At 54.0% G+C, this 17,588-nt stretch overlaps 1 protein-coding gene across 2 annotated transcripts in view; it reads left to right on the plus strand.

Annotated features, from left to right (window-relative positions):
- The first annotated feature begins 730 nt into the window (after positions 1-730).
- The window catches only part of BACE2 (beta-secretase 2), a 91,828-nt gene continuing 74,970 nt past the window's right edge, over positions 731-17,588 (plus strand). For both annotated transcript variants that reach the window (XM_030329296.1, XM_030329298.1), the window contains exon 1: positions 731-1,021. In XM_030329296.1, coding sequence (XP_030185156.1) covers positions 731-1,021 — 291 coding nt within the window. The remainder of the gene's footprint in view (positions 1,022-17,588) is intronic.

Genomic DNA, 17,588 nt, shown 5'->3' on the forward strand with positions numbered 1-17,588 from the left:
CACGGAAAATGCCCAGAGAGGCAGCCAGACTCCGCCGGGCTGAAGTGCGGCGGGGAGGAACTTGGCGAGGGGAGGCGCTGACTCCTGGTGACGCTCGCGGCTCTTTGACGATTCCCCACTCTCCTCTCTGACCCTCCACTCACCCCCCCACCCCTGCGGGGCCCCCTCGCGCGCGGGGTCCCGGGGCCAGTTCAGGCCCTTGCTGCCCCTTTAAGGGTTCCCGAAACTTTCCCCCTGGTATCAGATGAGCCTCGTCACATCCGTTGGCCGTAGCAGCGGGGTGCGTTCCGAGGAAATTCGGGACTCGAGTTTCCCGGGGAAGAGGCGCGGCTCGAGACGAGCGAGGGCGGGCGGGGCGCGCCCGGGGCGCTCCCGCGGACCCCGCGCTCCGCCGTGACCTTGGCCGCGGGGGAGGGGCCCGGCCCCTGCGGGGCAGCCGCCGCCCGCCAGAGGGGGCAGCGGCGACCAACTTGCTCAAGTTGGCGGCGCGGGCTGGGGCGGCTCCGGCTCCGGCGCCTCCTCCCGCTCCTGCAGTCCTCCTCCCGCGGTGCTCCTCCCAGCCTCCGCCGCCGCCGCCGCCGCCGCCGCCGCCGCCGGCCGCTGCCGCCGCCCGCCCGCCCCGTGCGCGCCCGGCCCTGCCCGCAGCCCCGCGCCGAACCTCCGAGCCGCCGCCGCCACCGCCGGACGGGACGGGCCGGGCCGCGCGCGCCCCCCGGGCCCCGCCGCGGGCATGGGCGCGCAGGCCCGGGCGCTGCTGCTGCCGCTGCTGGCCCACTGGCTCCTGCGCGCAGCCCCGGCGCCGGCCCCCGCACCCCTCACGCTGCCCCTCCGCGTGGCCGCGCCCACCCCCGGGCCCGGGACCCCCGCCGCGCCCCGCGCCGCGCCCCGAGCCGACGGCCTGGCGCTCGCCCTGGAGCCCGCCGGCGGCGCGGCCAACTTCTTGGCCATGGTGGACAACCTGCAGGGGGACTCCGGCCGCGGCTACTACCTGGAGATGCTGATCGGGACCCCCCCGCAGAAGGTAGGTTGGTGGGCGCTCGCCCGCTCCCCACCGCCCCTGCGGTCCCCCAGGCTGCAGCCGCGGGTTTCCCGGGGGGCCCGTGGGGGGGGTGGGGCGGGGGGCGCCCGGCGGTGCCCGCGCGCGGTTTAGCGTCGCCCCCGACCACACGCCGGCAGGGCAGAGCTGGGGGGCGGGGCGGGACGCCGAGGGGCCCCCGCCGGGCCGGGAGCGGGGCGCGCGCCCCGGGGACGCGGGGCGGCCGGGCGTCCTGCCCCGGGGCGCTGCCGAGGGCGTGCGCGAGTGTTTCAGAACTTGTGCGTCCTCCGCTCCGAGCCGCCGGGCGGCGAGCGCCTCTAAGGGGCAGCCCTCCTGGCGAGCGGGGAGCCGGCGCCGTGGGCCTCGGGCGCGATGCCGAGGCCGCCAAGGGGCTCACTTCGGGTTCCTCTTCTGCTCCCCACGATCCCCCCACCCCCATGCTGTCTCATGGCCACGGGAGCCCGTGGCCGGCCCCGGCGGCGCAGCGCCCGGGGAGAAGGATGTGTGCGTGCGCCCGGCGGAGGGGGCCGCGTGGCCGCGTCCCTCTCCCGGAGTTGGCTCGTCGGCGTGCTCTCGCCGGTCCGGCCGCCCAGCCTCTCTGCACCGAGCCCGGCGTCCGCACACGTGGCTGCCGAATGTATGAAAACGCAGTCGGGCGCCTGCGGAGCAAACAGGGGCTGAGCCAGGCTGCCGGGGACCGAGTGGCCTCCCGAGGACAAAATAAAAATAAAACCAAGCGGCATTCTTTTTCTCTTAATCTGATTTTCATTTATTAGCACTTTTTTTTTTTTTTTGTAACGAGAACCCAGTGAGTGGCCCCAGGCTCGGTAATCTGAAGAACAGGAAAATTTCAGGAGTCGAGTTGGCTCTCCTCCTCCTAACACATTACCTAATCCAAGTGTGATGTGAAGTCAGGTTTTTCTTATCAATTGAGTACAGTCTCAAGATACTTTATTTTTATTTTTAACGTTGTCATTTGGGTTTTAATTCAGCTATGATTCCCCCATAAATAGAACATACTCATGACTTGGGTGTAATTCTAATTAAATTATTCAAGACTTTTCTGAAGAGGAAAGATGCGCCATGCTAATTCTTTTAAAAAAAGAAACTGCAGAATAACTTCTATACTTGCTTAATTAGTTTAAAAAAAAAAAAAAACCCTTCAGAAATGTGTTCAGCTCAAAACTTTGACTCTGCTTTTTGCCTTTCATCTAAGTGGTGGCTCCCGGGGTGGATGGTGGGGAGGGAGGAGGGGGAAGGAGTCAGCTGAGGAAGCTTAACTTGACCGCGGAGGCTGGTGCTGGTCAAAGCCACCACGTGAATACTCCAGCTGGTAGTGGGAACTTTGTACTTTTCTGCCTTCCCAAGATTTCACAAGATATTGACGATCAACCTCTTTTGTGGCCTAAGGATGAGGTTTTGGGACCGGAAATGACTCTCCTCTTGGGAATGTGTGCCTTGAGGGCAAGAGCTCCTGTTAATTTTTTGAGTGGAAAGGAATTCTTTGTACTGAAGTAAAGATGAGGGCCGTTTGGGTGCTGTGATAAAAGGGGGTTTGAAGTCTGCCTCCGGCCAGAGAGAAGGGGGATGGGGGAAAAAAAAAGTCTCAAGAAAAGCTTAAAAAAAAAAAAAAAAAGCTTTCTCTGGGGCTCTCACAACAAAAACTTTCATAAATGATAGCTTTTCTTTATCAATTAATGCAGTGACCTTTCCTTTATTTTATTATTTTTTTAAGTGAGCTCTGGGTCCAACGTGAGGCTTGCGCTCACGACCCCGAGATCAAGAGTCGCGTGCTCTACAGGCTGAGCCAGCCAGGCGCCCCGGTGACCTTTACTTTAAAATGATGAAGTTTAAATAACAGGAATGTATTGAATGCCTCGTGTTTGTATCCTTACCTTGGCCAAGGGAGTAGTTCATTCAAGGTTATGTCTCAGTTAAAGATTAGCATGTTTCCAGGGAAGGCTGTTTTTAACAATCCAGATTTAATTTTTACATTTGACGGGGAATGAAATATTCTGTTCCTCCTTCTTGGCCTGATTTAGTAATAAGCTGTTTTATAGCAACATCCGTGTGTACGATCTTTCCAAATGCCTACTATAGGTGTTAGTGACAAGTGCACTGGGATTCATTTCTTCCCTGTCTCCTCCCGAAATGTCTCTGGCCACCGGCAGGGTGTTTGCAGCAGGCCCTGGGGTGACTTCTGAACTCGGAGTGAGGTTTCCTGCTCTATTAATGGCCAAGAGTTATGCATTTATTCTCTGCTGATTCTCCTAAGCCTAAAATAAAACTTGCTTAGGTGGAGAGAAAAATGAAATTGTAAATTCAAGCATTAAATAACCAAGAATTTTTGGAGAAGTAACAGTCGCACATCGTTCGGAGGGCTCCCCTCGTGGCAAGCAGCCTGCTGCGTGTCTCACGGGTGCTCTCCTTGGGGGTTCTCACAACCACCTCCCAGTTCTGATACCCATTTAGGGGATGGGACAACAAACCTGAGGAGGTTGAATGGCTGGCCCAGGGGACGGGACAAGAAAGAGAGCCAGAAATCGGGCCCAGGTGGCTGGAGTCCAGAAGCCGAGTTCCGGACCACTGGGCCCCTGCCTTCCTGCTCCCTTTCCTTCCCGCCTCCTTTATTTTACTTTTCCCTTTTTAAAGTTTGTTTATTTTTGAGAGAGAGCAGGGGAGGGGCAAAGAGGGAGGGAGAGAGAGAGAGAGAATCTGGGCTGACAGCACAGGGCCCAATTCGGGGCTCAAAACTCACAAACCGTGAGATCCTGACCTGAGCCGAAAAAGCAAGAGCCAGACGCTCAACAGACAGAGGCACCCAGGCACCCCTCCGTTTCCCTTTAAAAAGAAAAATTTGGCCTCCAAGTACCCTCCCTGTCCAGCCAGAGCTCCCTGGACCTTAAACCCCAAGGTGTCAGGGACTTAATAACGTGACCAAAGAGGGACTCCAACCCCCGCGGCCCCTTCGTCCTTTCCCTTCCTTCAGGGCGACATGATGAAGAGTTGGACCCAGGTGTGCCCGGGGGAGAGCCACAGGTCAACAGGAGCCAGAGCCACGCAGGTCCCTGCTCTCCCAAGGGAGAGCCAACTGTTGGACACGCGCACACGTGCTCGGTCCCCGCATGCCTTAATCAAGAACTGGGGGGGTCTGTCGTTCTGCCTGATACTCTCCAAGACATCACGGGCATCTGCCCCGAAGCCTGTGGGAGAGCAGGACCACGTGGGCATGGGGATGCGGGCCAGGTGTTGGATACCATCATGTGACCTCGTTCGAACAGTAGAGAACCCGCCTCTGCTTGAACCATACGGTTTGGTCGTATTAGTAATAATAATGGCGTGCTAAAATGATGATAATTATAGCAATTTCCATTATTTAAACAAACCAAAAAAAGGCTTCCATGCTGACACGATAAACCCACTGGAAATGCTAGGGGGTCTGCAGCTCTGTACCTGGTAATGGCCTCAAAAGGCCTCGGGGTTTCTGTTGAAGGATTGTTCTGTCCTCTCTCCACCAATAGGGATGAAACAGACAGAAATACGATCTTCATACTTAACCATTCGAATGTAAAGAGCTACAAAATTATTTTGGGGACTCCCATTTTAATCACCGCATGTTGGCTTATCACTTCTTAGTACACAATTGTTTGGAAGACTTTGGATTGAAAATATGTGCCAAGGATATGCAATTTAGGAGTTTGTCTTTTTTAGAACAAGCAATCCAGTGTCCCTGAATTACATTAAGCCTCACTGCAGGCAAGGCTGGAAAAAGGGATGGGCACCGAGAATAAGTGTTGTTGTTTTTTTTAATGTTTATCTATTTTTTAGAGAGACAGAGAGAGAGAGCATGTGTTCGTGCGTGCAGAGAATAGGGCAAAGAGAGAGAGAGAGACAGAAATCCAAGCAGGCTCTGAGCTGTCAGCGTAGAGCCTGACGCGGGGCTCAAACCCACAAACCGGGAGATCATGACCTGAGCCGAAATGAAGAGTCGGACGCTTAACCCACTGAGCCGCCCCGGCGTCCCCCGAGAATACATTTGCTGGAACACAGTGAGATGGTAAATATTACGGACAATGACGTGTCTGGGGTTAAAAGAACAAGAAAGTCAAGGCTAGGTTCCCACCAGCTTCTGTGAGTGGAAGGTGCCAGCTCCTGAGCTCTAGAGAAAGAATTAAGATCCAGGTCCTCCTGCGGAAGATAGAAAGGCCAGGCCGAGACATCTGCACAAAGCACCTTAGAGGGACCGTCTGAGAAGTCGCTAGCGACCGTTAATATTAATAGCTAACCTTTATTTCAGGCTCACTGGATGTTGGGCCCCACGCTAAGCATTTTGCACAGGTCACCTCCTCTAATCCTGCAAACAGCCCTGCGAAGGGCGGGTAAGTGACTTGACTTAGTAGTTTTCAGATGGAGAGAGCGAGATCCCGAGAGGCCCAGCAATCTGTCCGTGGTCCCACTGGTGAGAGGCCCAGCTGGGGTATCGATCCGTGGGGTCTGCCCAGCTCCCCGGGCCACTACCCCTCTTTTGCATCTGGACTTTCAAAAAAATACCCATTTTAATTTACCCGTGGATGACCTAGGTTTTGTGGGGAGCCTCCAGGACGCCGTGGCATCACACACTCGTGACCGAGGACAGGCGATCGGCCGCCCTGTGCTGCCCTGCTCTTATCGGTTGGCGATCTTTTGAGTTCTTAGTTTTCTGCAGCTGCTGTGACAAATGGCCGCAAACTAGGTGACTTTAAACAGCAGAAATACGTTCGCTCACTGCTCTGGAGGGCGGCCATCCGGAATCAAGGTGTCGCCAGGATCCCCTTCCCTCTCCTGCCTCCCCCAGCAGCCAGCCTCTGCCTCCGTCTTCACAGGAAATCCCCCGCCGTGTATGTCTCTGTGTCCAAATTTGCTGCTTCTTAGAATGACACCGGTCATTGCATTAGGGTTCACCCTGATCCGGTCTGACCTCATCTTAGTTTCTCCACATCTGTAAAGACAGGCGCCAGGGGTTAGGATTTCTACATAATTTTTGTGGGGGAAACCGACTGAGCCACCCAGGTGCCCCAGTGGGACGCGAGTTTTAATCCAGAAGTTCATTCTGAGTTTGTCATTCTGTGTATTTTCTTTCATTCTATCCCATGTTTCAGTTGCCAAGAATTTTTTTTTAATGTATTTATTTATTTTTAAGTGTTCATTTATTTTTGAGAGAGAGACAGAGTGTAAGCGGGGCAGGGGCAGAGAGAGAGAGGGAGACACAGAATCCGAAGCAGGCTCCAGGCTCCAGGCTCCGAGCTGTCAGCACAGAGCCCGACGCGGGGCTCGAACTCTGGAACTATGAGATCATGACCTGAGCCGAAGTCTGAGGCCCAACTGACTGAGCCACCCAGGTGCCCCGGGACTCAACATATTTTTTAAACATTTCTTGTCACGTTGCACAAATTCTCGAGTTGCCAGAATCATTGCCTAACTTGAGCAAAGTCCATTTGTGTAAGCTCGGATCACTGGTATTTTAAATACCTATGACTAAGAAATACTCATGTTGGGAACAACAAAGATGTAAAAGGCTTAAAAGCTTGTATTTCATGTTTTAAAGACTATAAGGCATCTGTCACCCGTCTTTATTGAACATATTTGATACAGAATACACACCTTTCACTTGTAGTACTCCTACCTGTCATATCTAGCCCTTTCTCAACTTCTGACTTCCTTTGTTGCAGATAGGTGGGCTTAACCTCCTTTGGGCTTCCTGCTTCTTCCTGGAATGATTGCTGGCGTCTCCTAACTAAAACTTGAAAAGGGGAGGTTTAAGGTTAGCTCGCGAGATGAGTGATTTCTCCACGGTGGTAGTCCATGCTGTGTGGAACCCGAGGACAGGAGTTTCAAGGCGGTGGCTTTTTCCCTTCCCTGTGGCGCCTGGCAGCCCTTGGGTTTATTTTATATCACAGACACGGTATGAGCAGGTCAAGCCTTTGGCCCTGGGTTTCGGGGTCCACCTAGGCTGAGGGTGGGGGTTGGTGGGCGCTGACTTTTGCCCCAGCCCCAGGCAGAGTGCAGCAGGAGTAGCTGGTGCGTCCATTGCGATGATGTTAGAAATAAGCCCACCGACCCAATCAAAGGAGGGATGCGGAGACTCAAGCACAGTGAAGCGAGGCTTTAATCAACATTCTTGCGAGAGCAGGTGTCTGACGGACAGGCACACCCAGGGCAGTTACAGCAGACAATTTATCTCCTCGCGTGCAAGTCCCTCCCCTGGTTCCTCATTGGCTGAGCACTATAGAAGTGAGTCCCTCCCCTGGTTCCTCATTGGCTGAGCACTAGGGGGGTTACAGCCTTACCGGGAACTCGCCTATGCCCACGGAAAGCCAAAAGTGGTCTGGTTGGAACAAACGTACATTCCCTGAGGTGACACAGAGACTTTCAGTCCCTCCTCCCTTTGTTCTTTGGTGCATGCTCATTGCAAAGCCCCCGAAAATAAGCCCGTGAGACAGAGAAGGGAAGAAGAACCAGGAAGTGAAATGTCTAAGGGTTTGGGACTCCATTGTGGGGGGGGGGGGGTTGTACATATTTCCAATAGGTTATAAACCTACTATTTAACTAGACAGCACGGCGTTTATTTGGTATGTCTTTAAAAAATTTTTTTAAGTTTATTTATTTAGAGAGAGAGATAAGAGAGAGACTGGGCAAGGGGCAGAGAGTGAGAGAGAGAATCCCAAGCAGGTTCTACACTGTCAGTGCTAAACCCAACGCGGGGCTTCAACTCACAAACCGTGAGATCATGACCCGAGCAGAAATCAAGAGTCAGAAGATGCTTAACCGACTGAGCCACCCAGGTGTCCCTTGGTATTTCTAACAGTGAATCCTCTCCCTTCTCACAACGATGGGCACTTCTGTCTCCAACCCAAGAGCCTCCTTGTATGACCAGCAGTGAGGCCTCTACTCAAACACTTGGCTCCATTGCCATATGCCGTGGATTCCTCCGCTCACTCTGTTCTGCCTGCCCAGCCTGGGTTCGATGTTGACAGCGGGGCTCATCGTATGCTAGTGACCGTGGATACTACCCGGAAGCAGGATGGCTGTGAGGCAGGTGGATGGCCCCGCTTAGCTTCTGTGACGTCGTGTGTGCGTAGTTGCGGGTAGAGTGCAAGGGTGTGTGCCCGTGTTCCGAGCTCCCTTCCTGAGCCGTGGAGAACTGGTGTGTGATGCGTGGCTGGGTTGGCCACCCCTTGGGGGCCCTTTGTCCTCTTCCGGCCCAAACGGAAGATTTGATTATTCATTCATTTATTTATTTATTTACCCATTGCTATTCGGTAGCTTTTTTCGCCCCTGGGATCCCCGAGGAGGACAAAATGCTCCTGGCTTGCTGGTGTAACCACATTCAAGACACTCAGCTAGGAGGTTTGTTTATGAGTTCGTGCACACCAGCCAGCACCGGTCACAGGTTGGACGTTTTGGGATCTTTATTATATGGCACGTCATATACCTGTACCTGGTAATACACAACCTCAGCACTGCCGTTTTAGGAAGATAGAGAGCACTGTCTGAAGAGTAAAGCAGTGCTGCCCTGGGCCAGCTTCATCATTCCAGGGAGCCATAAAGGGCGGTGGGAAACTTCTCTCCTTCCAGCACCACGATTTATACCTGGCCTCACTAAGGCCAGGCTCGTGCTCCCCAGTGCCAGGAGCGCCTCCAAAGCGCACGCGCACTGAATAAGTGGCCTTATTGGCGGTATGTGGGGGGACTGCTTCAGTTTGCCAGCCCTGCAACCCACCCCAGAAACAAACAAAAAGTCAGCCCACAAGCCAGGCCCTCAGAAAGTGGTGCCGTGGAGGAAAACGGGGGAAGGTACCGAATCAAAAAGTTTTCCCGGGAGCAGAGAGGTTAGGACAGCCAGGACCCTGGTAAGAAGACAAGCTCCTCGGGGAAGGTAGGTGTGGATTCCAGAAGCCTCCGTGGGCATCCAGAGCCCTTTCCGCTACATCAGGCCGCGCCCGGAAACCATAAGCTTTTTCCAGCCAGACAGGCCCCTGGGGAGCCGGCAGAGCTGTGCAGTCATTGGGAAGCAGGTGTTTGGGTGCTGACCGTAGAGGTGCTGCTTGCCAAGTGCTGGTGTGGGAGAACCTCTCAGAGCCTCAGTTTCTTCATCTGTAAATTCGACCCGGTGACTTGAGATCCCTTCAGAGGCTCTAACACGCAGCGTTTACAATCTGTTTTAGTTCTGAGCGCTCGCGAAAGCTCTAACATTCAGCTGTGTGCAGTCACCCGGGCATCTGTTAAAATGCAGAGTCTGGCTCCGCACCCTGGGGGGAGGGGAGGGCATGGGTCACAGGTCACAGCTGGCTGGGAGGGACTAAGAGTGCCTGGTAGGGCTGGGTCGAAGTAGTTTCCCAGGACCCAGCCCCCGTGTACTGGGTGAGTCCTCTGCATTTTGCCCTGGTCCCCCTTAAGCAGGCACTCGGCCCCAGCCCGGGGACGCTGTTTGCGAGCAGGACACAGGCCAGATTCTCCTCTGCGTGGTGGTTGTCTGCGTGGAACCTGGCATGAGTAGCTTTTTTCATCTTCCTAAATGTTATTTGGTCAGTGTCTCCTCTGCGGGTTCAGCAACCTCAAGCAGACTGCCTTCCCGAAGCTTCTTTGTGTTTGGCAGGTTGGAAACGAGGAGAACGTTTTCTCCAGGGACCGTGCTCTCACGGCACGTGTGCTGACGGTGTCCTTTTTAACTTTTCAGTCTGTCACGGGGCAATAATTTGTAAAGCGATAAAAATGAGTTAGTAGAAAAACAAAATGGAAATTAAAAAGTGTGTAAATACAAGCGCTCCTTTTTCAGTTCCTGGGTGCAGCAGACATCCGGTTTCCTGGTTGGGCTGATGTCTGTTTCAAGGCTTCCTCTCCCATCCTGTGGCTACCTCGTTGCCGATCAGCCCTAACTGTTGGGCTTGTGGATCGGGCAGTCTGGGGAGGCCAGACTTCTCACTGATACACGTGTCCTAGAAAGCTTGCTCTGTAAGACGCGGGGCAAGTCAGAAGTTATTAGAAATGGTTCCAGCCACTGATTTTGTTTTGCTGTCCCTCCCTTTAGTGGGACGGTGGTTATTTTTGCTAAAGTGGAAAGGGAATATGGTGGTGCTGGTTTCTGTGCTTGCCAGCCCCTCTCCAGTGGGGGTGGGAAGAGAGCTTTTACACCCGGCAGCAAATAGGTCTAACCCAGAGGTTTTCTCTCCCAGGATGTTGTGCCTTCCCCGGGACGTTGGGCACTGTCTTGAGATGTTTTTTGGTTGTTACAACTTGGGTGGTGCCGCTGGCATCCGGTGGAAGCCAGGGACGCTGTTGAACGTCCTGCAAGGAAGGCACGGCACGGCTCCCCATGGCAGATGATGGTCTGGTCTGAACCGTCACCGATGCCAAGGGTGAGAAATCCTGGTAACTCGGCCTGCCACCCGCGCCGGCCTGGGAGCAGTGAGGGGAGAATGCCCACGAGAAGCATCTGCTGTGGGCACGAGCCAGCAGACCTCCCCTGATCTTCAAAGCCCTGTCTGGTTCCAGCACTGCGGGTCTCCTCCTTGGGCACATTTATTGAGTGACTACTGTGTGCCAGGCCCTGTTCTTCGGGGGAGTACAGTTTGGCTGCGGCCAGCAGCGTGGGAAGACGTGGAGGGAACCAGGTGAGGCCAGGCAGGCGAAGGCAAGGGCTGTGCACTGGGCAGTGTCCCTCACCGCGAATGCACGTGGGCCCTGGGTGCTGCCGACGGGTGCGTCGGCCTTGGGCGTAGCTCATCTTTCCTCTATTTTCTTTTTTTAATTTTTTTAACGTTGGTTTATTTTTGAGAGAGAGACCCGGCAGAGCATGAGTGGGGGTGGGGCAGAGAGAGAGGGAGACACAGAACCCGAAGCAGACTCCGGGCTCCGAGCTGTCAGAGCCTGACGCGGGGCTCGAACCCACGAACTGTGAGATCGTGACCTGAGCCGAAGTCCGGCACTTAATCGACTGAGCCACCCAGGCACCCCCGTCTTTCCTCTATTTTAAAATTGCGCTTTGGGGTTAGATTTTATTAGAGCAGAGTCCTTACAGAGGCAGTGTGTGTGTGTGTATGCGTGCCTGTGCGTGTGTGTGCGCGTAGGGAGTGAAGAGTGGGTGGGGCGAGCTAACCATGGTTAGCCAGGAATTTCTGAATTAAAAAAGAAAATTACGGGGGCGCCTCGGTGGCTTGGTCAGTTACGCGTCCGACTCTTGATTTCAGCGCAGGTCATGATCTCACGGTTCGCGGGGAGCCCCGCGTCCGGCTCTGCGCTGACAGCACGGAGCCTGCTTGGGATCCCCCCCTCTCCTCCCTCTCTCTCTCTCTCCCTCTGCCCCTCCCCTGCTTGTATGCTCTCCCTCAAAATAAATAAATAAAACTTAGAAAAAAAATTAAAAAAAGAAAGGAAAATGACGCTCAGTGCCCAAGGGAGGTGGGACGCCAGACGACCGATGCTTGTTTTCTAACAGTGCCTTCGGTCAGGTTCCCCAGGGACAGAAGGAGCCAAGCGTGTGGATGGGTGCTGTATTTGGCAGGTGATCCCAGGATTCATGTGTAGAGGGTGGGGGAGGGGAGAAGGGAAGGGGAGCGTGCGGGGAGAGGTTGCAGGTGTGGGCAGCGGTACACGAGCCCCCTGAGGGTCTCTGAGAGGATGCCCAACGGACTAGGGGTCCCAGGTGAAGGGCAAGGGCCCTGGGCTCCCCCTCCCCCCACCCCCACCCCCGCTCCTGCAGGTGTGTGCCCGAGGCTGCTCCAGAGTGGGCGAACTAATGGCTAACCTTTGGCATTTGTGGTCCTACAGCTGGTTAGGGCAGGCCACCAGGCGGTCACAGGGGCCGCGCGCTTGGGGCTTTGAGGGTCAGATACACGGAACGGTTGGCTCAGCACGGGGTTTGCTGCGGCCGCTGCAGCCCTCCCGCTGGAGCTGTGGCTGGCACCGGTTAGGCTAATATCTGGGCAAGGAAAGAAGGAATACGTTCCGTCACTGAATGTACTTGAGGGCATCATTTCGGCCTTTCACAAAGCAGTTTGGAAATGCTGCTTTAAAATCCTAACTTCCTAAAGCGCTCTAGAATCTAACTCACGGAAGCCTCTGTGAGTCAGTCCAGAGTGTGCTTCTCATTGAGACGCGTACTTTGAACTTTTTTCCAGAAGAGGAGGATGTGATGTGTGGGCACTGAGCAAGGGAGAATGCTTGGTGGGGGGGGGGGGGGGGGCAAAGGGGGGGGATGTTTTGAGGTTAAAAACAACCACAAAACCTCCTTTGAAGGTCGAGTGCTCTGAACCCGAGACTTCCAACACTTTTGCGTGCCAGGTGCCTTGCGATGTCTGAAGGCAGTGAAGCAAGGGGTACAGGACAGGGTCAGGTCCCAGACACCCTGACACTCTCGTGAAATCCACAAGCTTACGGAAGCCTAAGGATTTATCATCCAGCTGTGTGCTTATAGTGTATATAACACCAATTAAAAACATTTTTTTAACGTTTATTCATTTTTGAAAGACAGAGACAGAGCTCGAGCAGAGAAGGGGCAGAGAGAGAGGGAGACACAGATTCCAAAGCAGGCTCCAGGCTCTGAGCTTTTCAGTACAGGGCCTGACGCGGGGCTTGAACTCACGGACTGTGAGATCATGACCTGAGCTGAAGTCAGACTCTTACCCAACTGAGCCACCCAGGTGCCCCACCACCAATTCTTTTTTTCTTTTTTTTTAAAGTTTATTTATTTATTTTGAGGGGTGGGGGAGGCGGGCAAGCAGGGGAGGGGCAGAGAGAGAATCCCAAGCAGGCTCCGCGCTGCCCGTGCAGAGCCCGACGCGGGGCTCGAACCCACAAACTGTGAGCTCAACACCCGAGCTGAAATCAAGAGTCGGGCTCCACTGAGCCACCCAGGCACCCTGTCTGACACCAGTCCTCGAATGTACGCTCATTTCAGAAATACCTAAGATATGTTCTGTCGCCCTAAAGTCTGTAGACATATGTGCATTTTGGCTCCTTACCCCTGCGCGGGACCTGGTAGTTTCTGTGACCCCATCTGCCCCACCCAGATGGGAGAGACTGGTGGTCTTTGGGTGGGTGGGGTCGCAGGCCTCCTGCTGGGCTCTTTATAGAGGGCGGAGACCATCCCCACCTTGCCCTCCACCTCTGAGCTGGTGCCTCGCTGGCTCACTCACTAGGGGACCTGTTCATCCCAGTCCTGGGTTTTCTGTGAACACCAGCCTCGCTGTCCTGGGTTTGTGAGCCATGCCGCCGGCCGGACAAGTGAAACATCCTAGTGTTCGTGTTCAGGCCTCCGGGGAGGCGGGGGCCTGCCCAGCCTCAAATCTCAGCCTCACGCTCCACCCCAGCTCTGCCAGTGCCGTGCGTGGGGCTCCCAGTCAGCGGCACACATTTCCTGTGGCTGCTGGGGGGCCGGCCCCACCTCAGGTCCCCTCTGCCCCCCCCCCGCCCCAGGAGTGAATACAGACCCAGCAGTTCTGGCCCCTCCAGCCGGACAGACAGCATCCCTCCACAACGCGCAGTGTCACCTTGCCTTCCACACGGACGCTGTTGCAGCTGTGGTTTGTGATTCTTTGTTTTTCTTTCTTTGAATGTTTGTTTATTTTTGACAGAGAGAGAGAGAGGGACAGAGCACGAGCAGGGGAGGGGCAGAGAGAGAGGGAGACACAGACTCGGAGGCAGGGCTCCAAGCTCCGAGCTGTCAGCACAGAGCCCGACGCGGAGCTCGAACCCACGGACCGTGAGATCATGACCTGAGCCGAAGTTGGACCCTCAACCGACTGAGCCCCCCCCCCAGGCACTCTGGTCTCTGATTCGTTGTAAGCGAACCATGTGTGAGATAGTGAGCTAAGGGAGATACCGGAAAAGCGGCGTTCTGCGGCCTGGTGGTCTGAAATTTCATGGCAGTGTGCCTTCGAATGGCTGTTTTTTTTGGTTGGTTGGTTCTTTAATGTTGGGCACGTGGTCTTTTCGGTCTAGAAGCTCAGGATGTTCAGTTCTGAGGGATGTTCTAGTAAAACGTCCGCTCTCTTTTCTGGGGGACCAAGAAGAGTTACCCAGGTGTTGAACTTCTGGTTCCGTCTCCTGTCCCCATCCCTCGGTCTTTGCTTCTATGGCACATTCACGGCTGCCACCTTCACTTTCACTTTCGAGAGCGCTTTCTTGTTCCTCTGAATGTTCCATTTCCTGCTTGTACTTTATTCTTGCTCCAAAACTGCATATCTGCTATTTCTCTGAGGAAATTACTGCGATATTTTTTTTTTTTTTTTTTTTTTTTTGAAATTTTCTTCCCGCTTCCTGCCTTTTCTCTGCTGCCCCTGAAACCTGCCCTTAGGGGCCTGGTCTGGTCTGTGTCACAGGCCACAGACTTTCTTTCCTCAGATGTCCGGGGATGAGTGGCTGACTGTTCATATTTAAAAGGCAAGTGTTAGGAGCGCCTGGCTCAGTCGGTAGAGCATGTGACTCACGGTCTCAGGGTTGGGAGTTCAAGCCCCACGGTGGGCGTGGAGCCTACTTTAAAAAAGTAAATCATGTAGGGGCGCCTGGGGGGCTCAGTCGGTTGAGCGTCCGAATCGGGCTCAGGTCATGATCTCCTGGTTCGTGGGTTTGAGCCCCGTGTCAGGCTCTGTGCCGACAGCTCAGGGCCTGGAGCCTGCTTCGGATTCTGTGTCTCCCTGTCTCTCTCTGCCCCTCCCCTGCTCACACTCTGTTTCCGTCTCTCTCTCTCTCTCTCTCTCTCTCTCTCTCAAAAGTAAATAAAGATTAAAAAAAATTTTTTTTAAAGTAAATCAGTTAAAGGGAAGCATTAAAAGACCAAAAGGAAGGCTGTGTGTGTGGACCGTGTATAGAGTGAGTTTTTGTTATTTGCATGCGTGCCTGGGTTTTGAAACATGGCGGTGACAGTGACCCTGTTACCTGACCAGTGAGCGATACTTTCACTTGGGTGGTCAAATCAGAACACCTTCCCAATCCTCTCCTCTCTGGCCTGCGGTGGCCTGTGTGACTCAGCCCATAGCGGTGGACAGTGGGACGTAAATTGGGGTCTCCTGGAGGATTTCTGGGAAGCTTCTCCTGATTAAAACAATGGATGTGGCTGGGATTATAATTCCTGCTCCTTCCTGCCATTGATGAAGGTGAAAGCCTGTCAACAGGTAGCCAGCGTCTGACCTTGAGAGACAGGTTTGGGGGGAGCAGCAGAGATTTTCTGTGTGTGGTTTTCTGTGAGGTGTTGATCTAATACCAATTCTCTCTAGACACTTCTGGACGTGGAGAATAATCCCCACTTGTTTGAGCCGCTTGAAATCTAGTTTTTACTTGCAGCCAAAAACGTTCCAAATGATGTGCCATCAGAAGTTTTTGGGAAAAAAATAGCTTACTAATTAAAAAAAAAAAAAAAAATACTTGACGGGCCCCTGGGTGGCTCAGCGGGTTGTGTCCCGACTCTTGGTTTCAGCTCAGGTCATGATCCCAGGGTTGTGGGATCAAGCCGTGCTTTGGGCTCCACGCCAAGCATGGAGCCTGCTTAAGATATTCTCTCTCTCTCCCTCCCTCCCTCCCTCCCTCCCTCCCTCCCTCTGCCCCTCTCGCTTGCTTGTGTGCTCTCTAAGATAAAAATTAAAAAATTACTTAATGCAATTTGTCATTCTTCTTAACCTCTCCCGAGAAGAGGAGGACAAGTCTAAAAAAGTCTTCTCCTTAATGTCTTTATTGCTGTTATTGGCAAGACGCTTAGGACCACCAGGAGGAGTGAGAGGGCCAGCAGACTAAGGCCCATGGGCCAAATCTGCCTGTTTCTGTAAAGTTTTATTGGAATGCAGCCATATGGATGGCGGATTATGTGTTGTAAGTGGTCTCACTCTAAGTGGCAGAGCTGAGATGAGGGGGCCTAGGTGGCCAGCTGGCTGGCGGCGGTTTTGCTCACACCGGCAGGTGGGAGCTCTCTCTGGTGGGCATGGGGGCGGGGGAGCTCCCGGCTCTCTGAGGATCCCACTGAATACCCCGCAGGATGAGAGTTGAAGGTGTAGACATCGGCCACCTCCAGGATGTACCAGTCGTGAAGTCAGATGAACACGGTCTTCCCTCAACCCCCCTTTCCTTTGGCTCCAGTCCTGGGGAAATCACAGGCATTATTGTGAACCAGGTGGGGAAACAGAAGTACATCCAGTCATGCCTCCCCTTCCCCAGGGTGGATTTCTGAGCCTAAGGCGGGTCTACCATACTGGACGAGCTTGAGTTTTGTCCTTAGACAGGGCTCGGCCGGTCATGCCCGAAAATGAATGAATTCCCACAAAGCTTTTGGAAGAATGCAGCCTTTGCCCAAGACTTCATTCAAGGATGGGGAAGAACAAGTTTCAGAGCGTGTTTGAAGGCAGTCGTGTGACGACAACGTTCTACCAAAATATGACGCCATCATACAAAGGCTCTGGAGGGGGGCTGGGAAATGTCTCAGAATTATGTACGCATTTGCCCTTTGACTCACAAATTTGCTTTTGCGGGTTTACACAGGTTATGGGGGGAGGGCATGAAAAGCATCCCCCAAGGCTATGGTGATGTCACCTGCAGCCGCAAACCATTGGAGACAACCCGGATGTTTGTGGAAAGGCGACTCCCGGAGGGAAGTGTTGGTCTACACTGTGGGACGCGATGCAGCTGTGAGTGAGGACTGTCGTTCAAAACTTCAAGTGAGGAGGGGCTCCTGGGTGGCTCAGTCCGTTAAGACCCTTGATTTCGGCCCAGGTCGTGATCTCCCCGGTTCGTGAGTTCGAGCCCCACATCAGGCTCCGTGCTGGCAGTGCAGAGGCCGCTTGGGATTCTCCCTCTCCCTCTGTCTCTGCTCCTCCCCTGCTTGTGCTCACTCTCTCTCTCTCTCTCTCAACATAAATAAATAAGCTAAAAAACAACAACGACAAAACACCTTCAAGTCAGGAAAGCCAGATGGAGAAAAGAGGGTAACATGCGTCTAGGAAAGCAGGTAGGCGTGTGTAGGCGCCTGTCTCCCCTCCCCCCACCCCCCCTCGATGGTGCGGGACAGAGGCCCCCAGAGCTGGGTGACTGTGCGGCTCCGTGAGCGCTGCCTTTGTTCCGTCACCTGTTCTCTGCTGACAGCCCGAAGAACATTCTCCAGGCTCCAGCACATTATCCGTCTGGTATGTTGGAAAGATCAAGACCTCTAAAGATAAGTTACGTGCTTTCACTTCCCAGAAAGCCACCGTTGCAGACTGGCTGGCTTTTATTGTGATTACAGGGTGACTGGCAATGGTTTGCTACTTAGCAGATACTGAAAAAAAAATAATAAGCAATTAAAACAGGTCCCTTTAAGGTGGTATTTTCACACCGCATTAGAAACGGCTTTTTCATAAGAAACTCCTAAGGAGAGATTGAATTTAATTGTTTAGAGAGAGTGGGAACATGAACGGGGGAGAAGGGGAGAGAAAGAGAGAAACCCAAGCAGACTCCGTGCTGTGTGTGGAGCCCGACGTGGGGCTCAGTCCCACGACCCTGGGATCATGACCTGAGCCACAAGCAAGAGTCAGACGCTTCACTGACTGAGCCA

The sequence above is a fragment of the Lynx canadensis genome, chromosome C2 (assembly GCF_007474595.2).
Source record: "Lynx canadensis isolate LIC74 chromosome C2, mLynCan4.pri.v2, whole genome shotgun sequence".
NCBI classification, from domain to species: Eukaryota; Metazoa; Chordata; class Mammalia; order Carnivora; family Felidae; genus Lynx; species Lynx canadensis.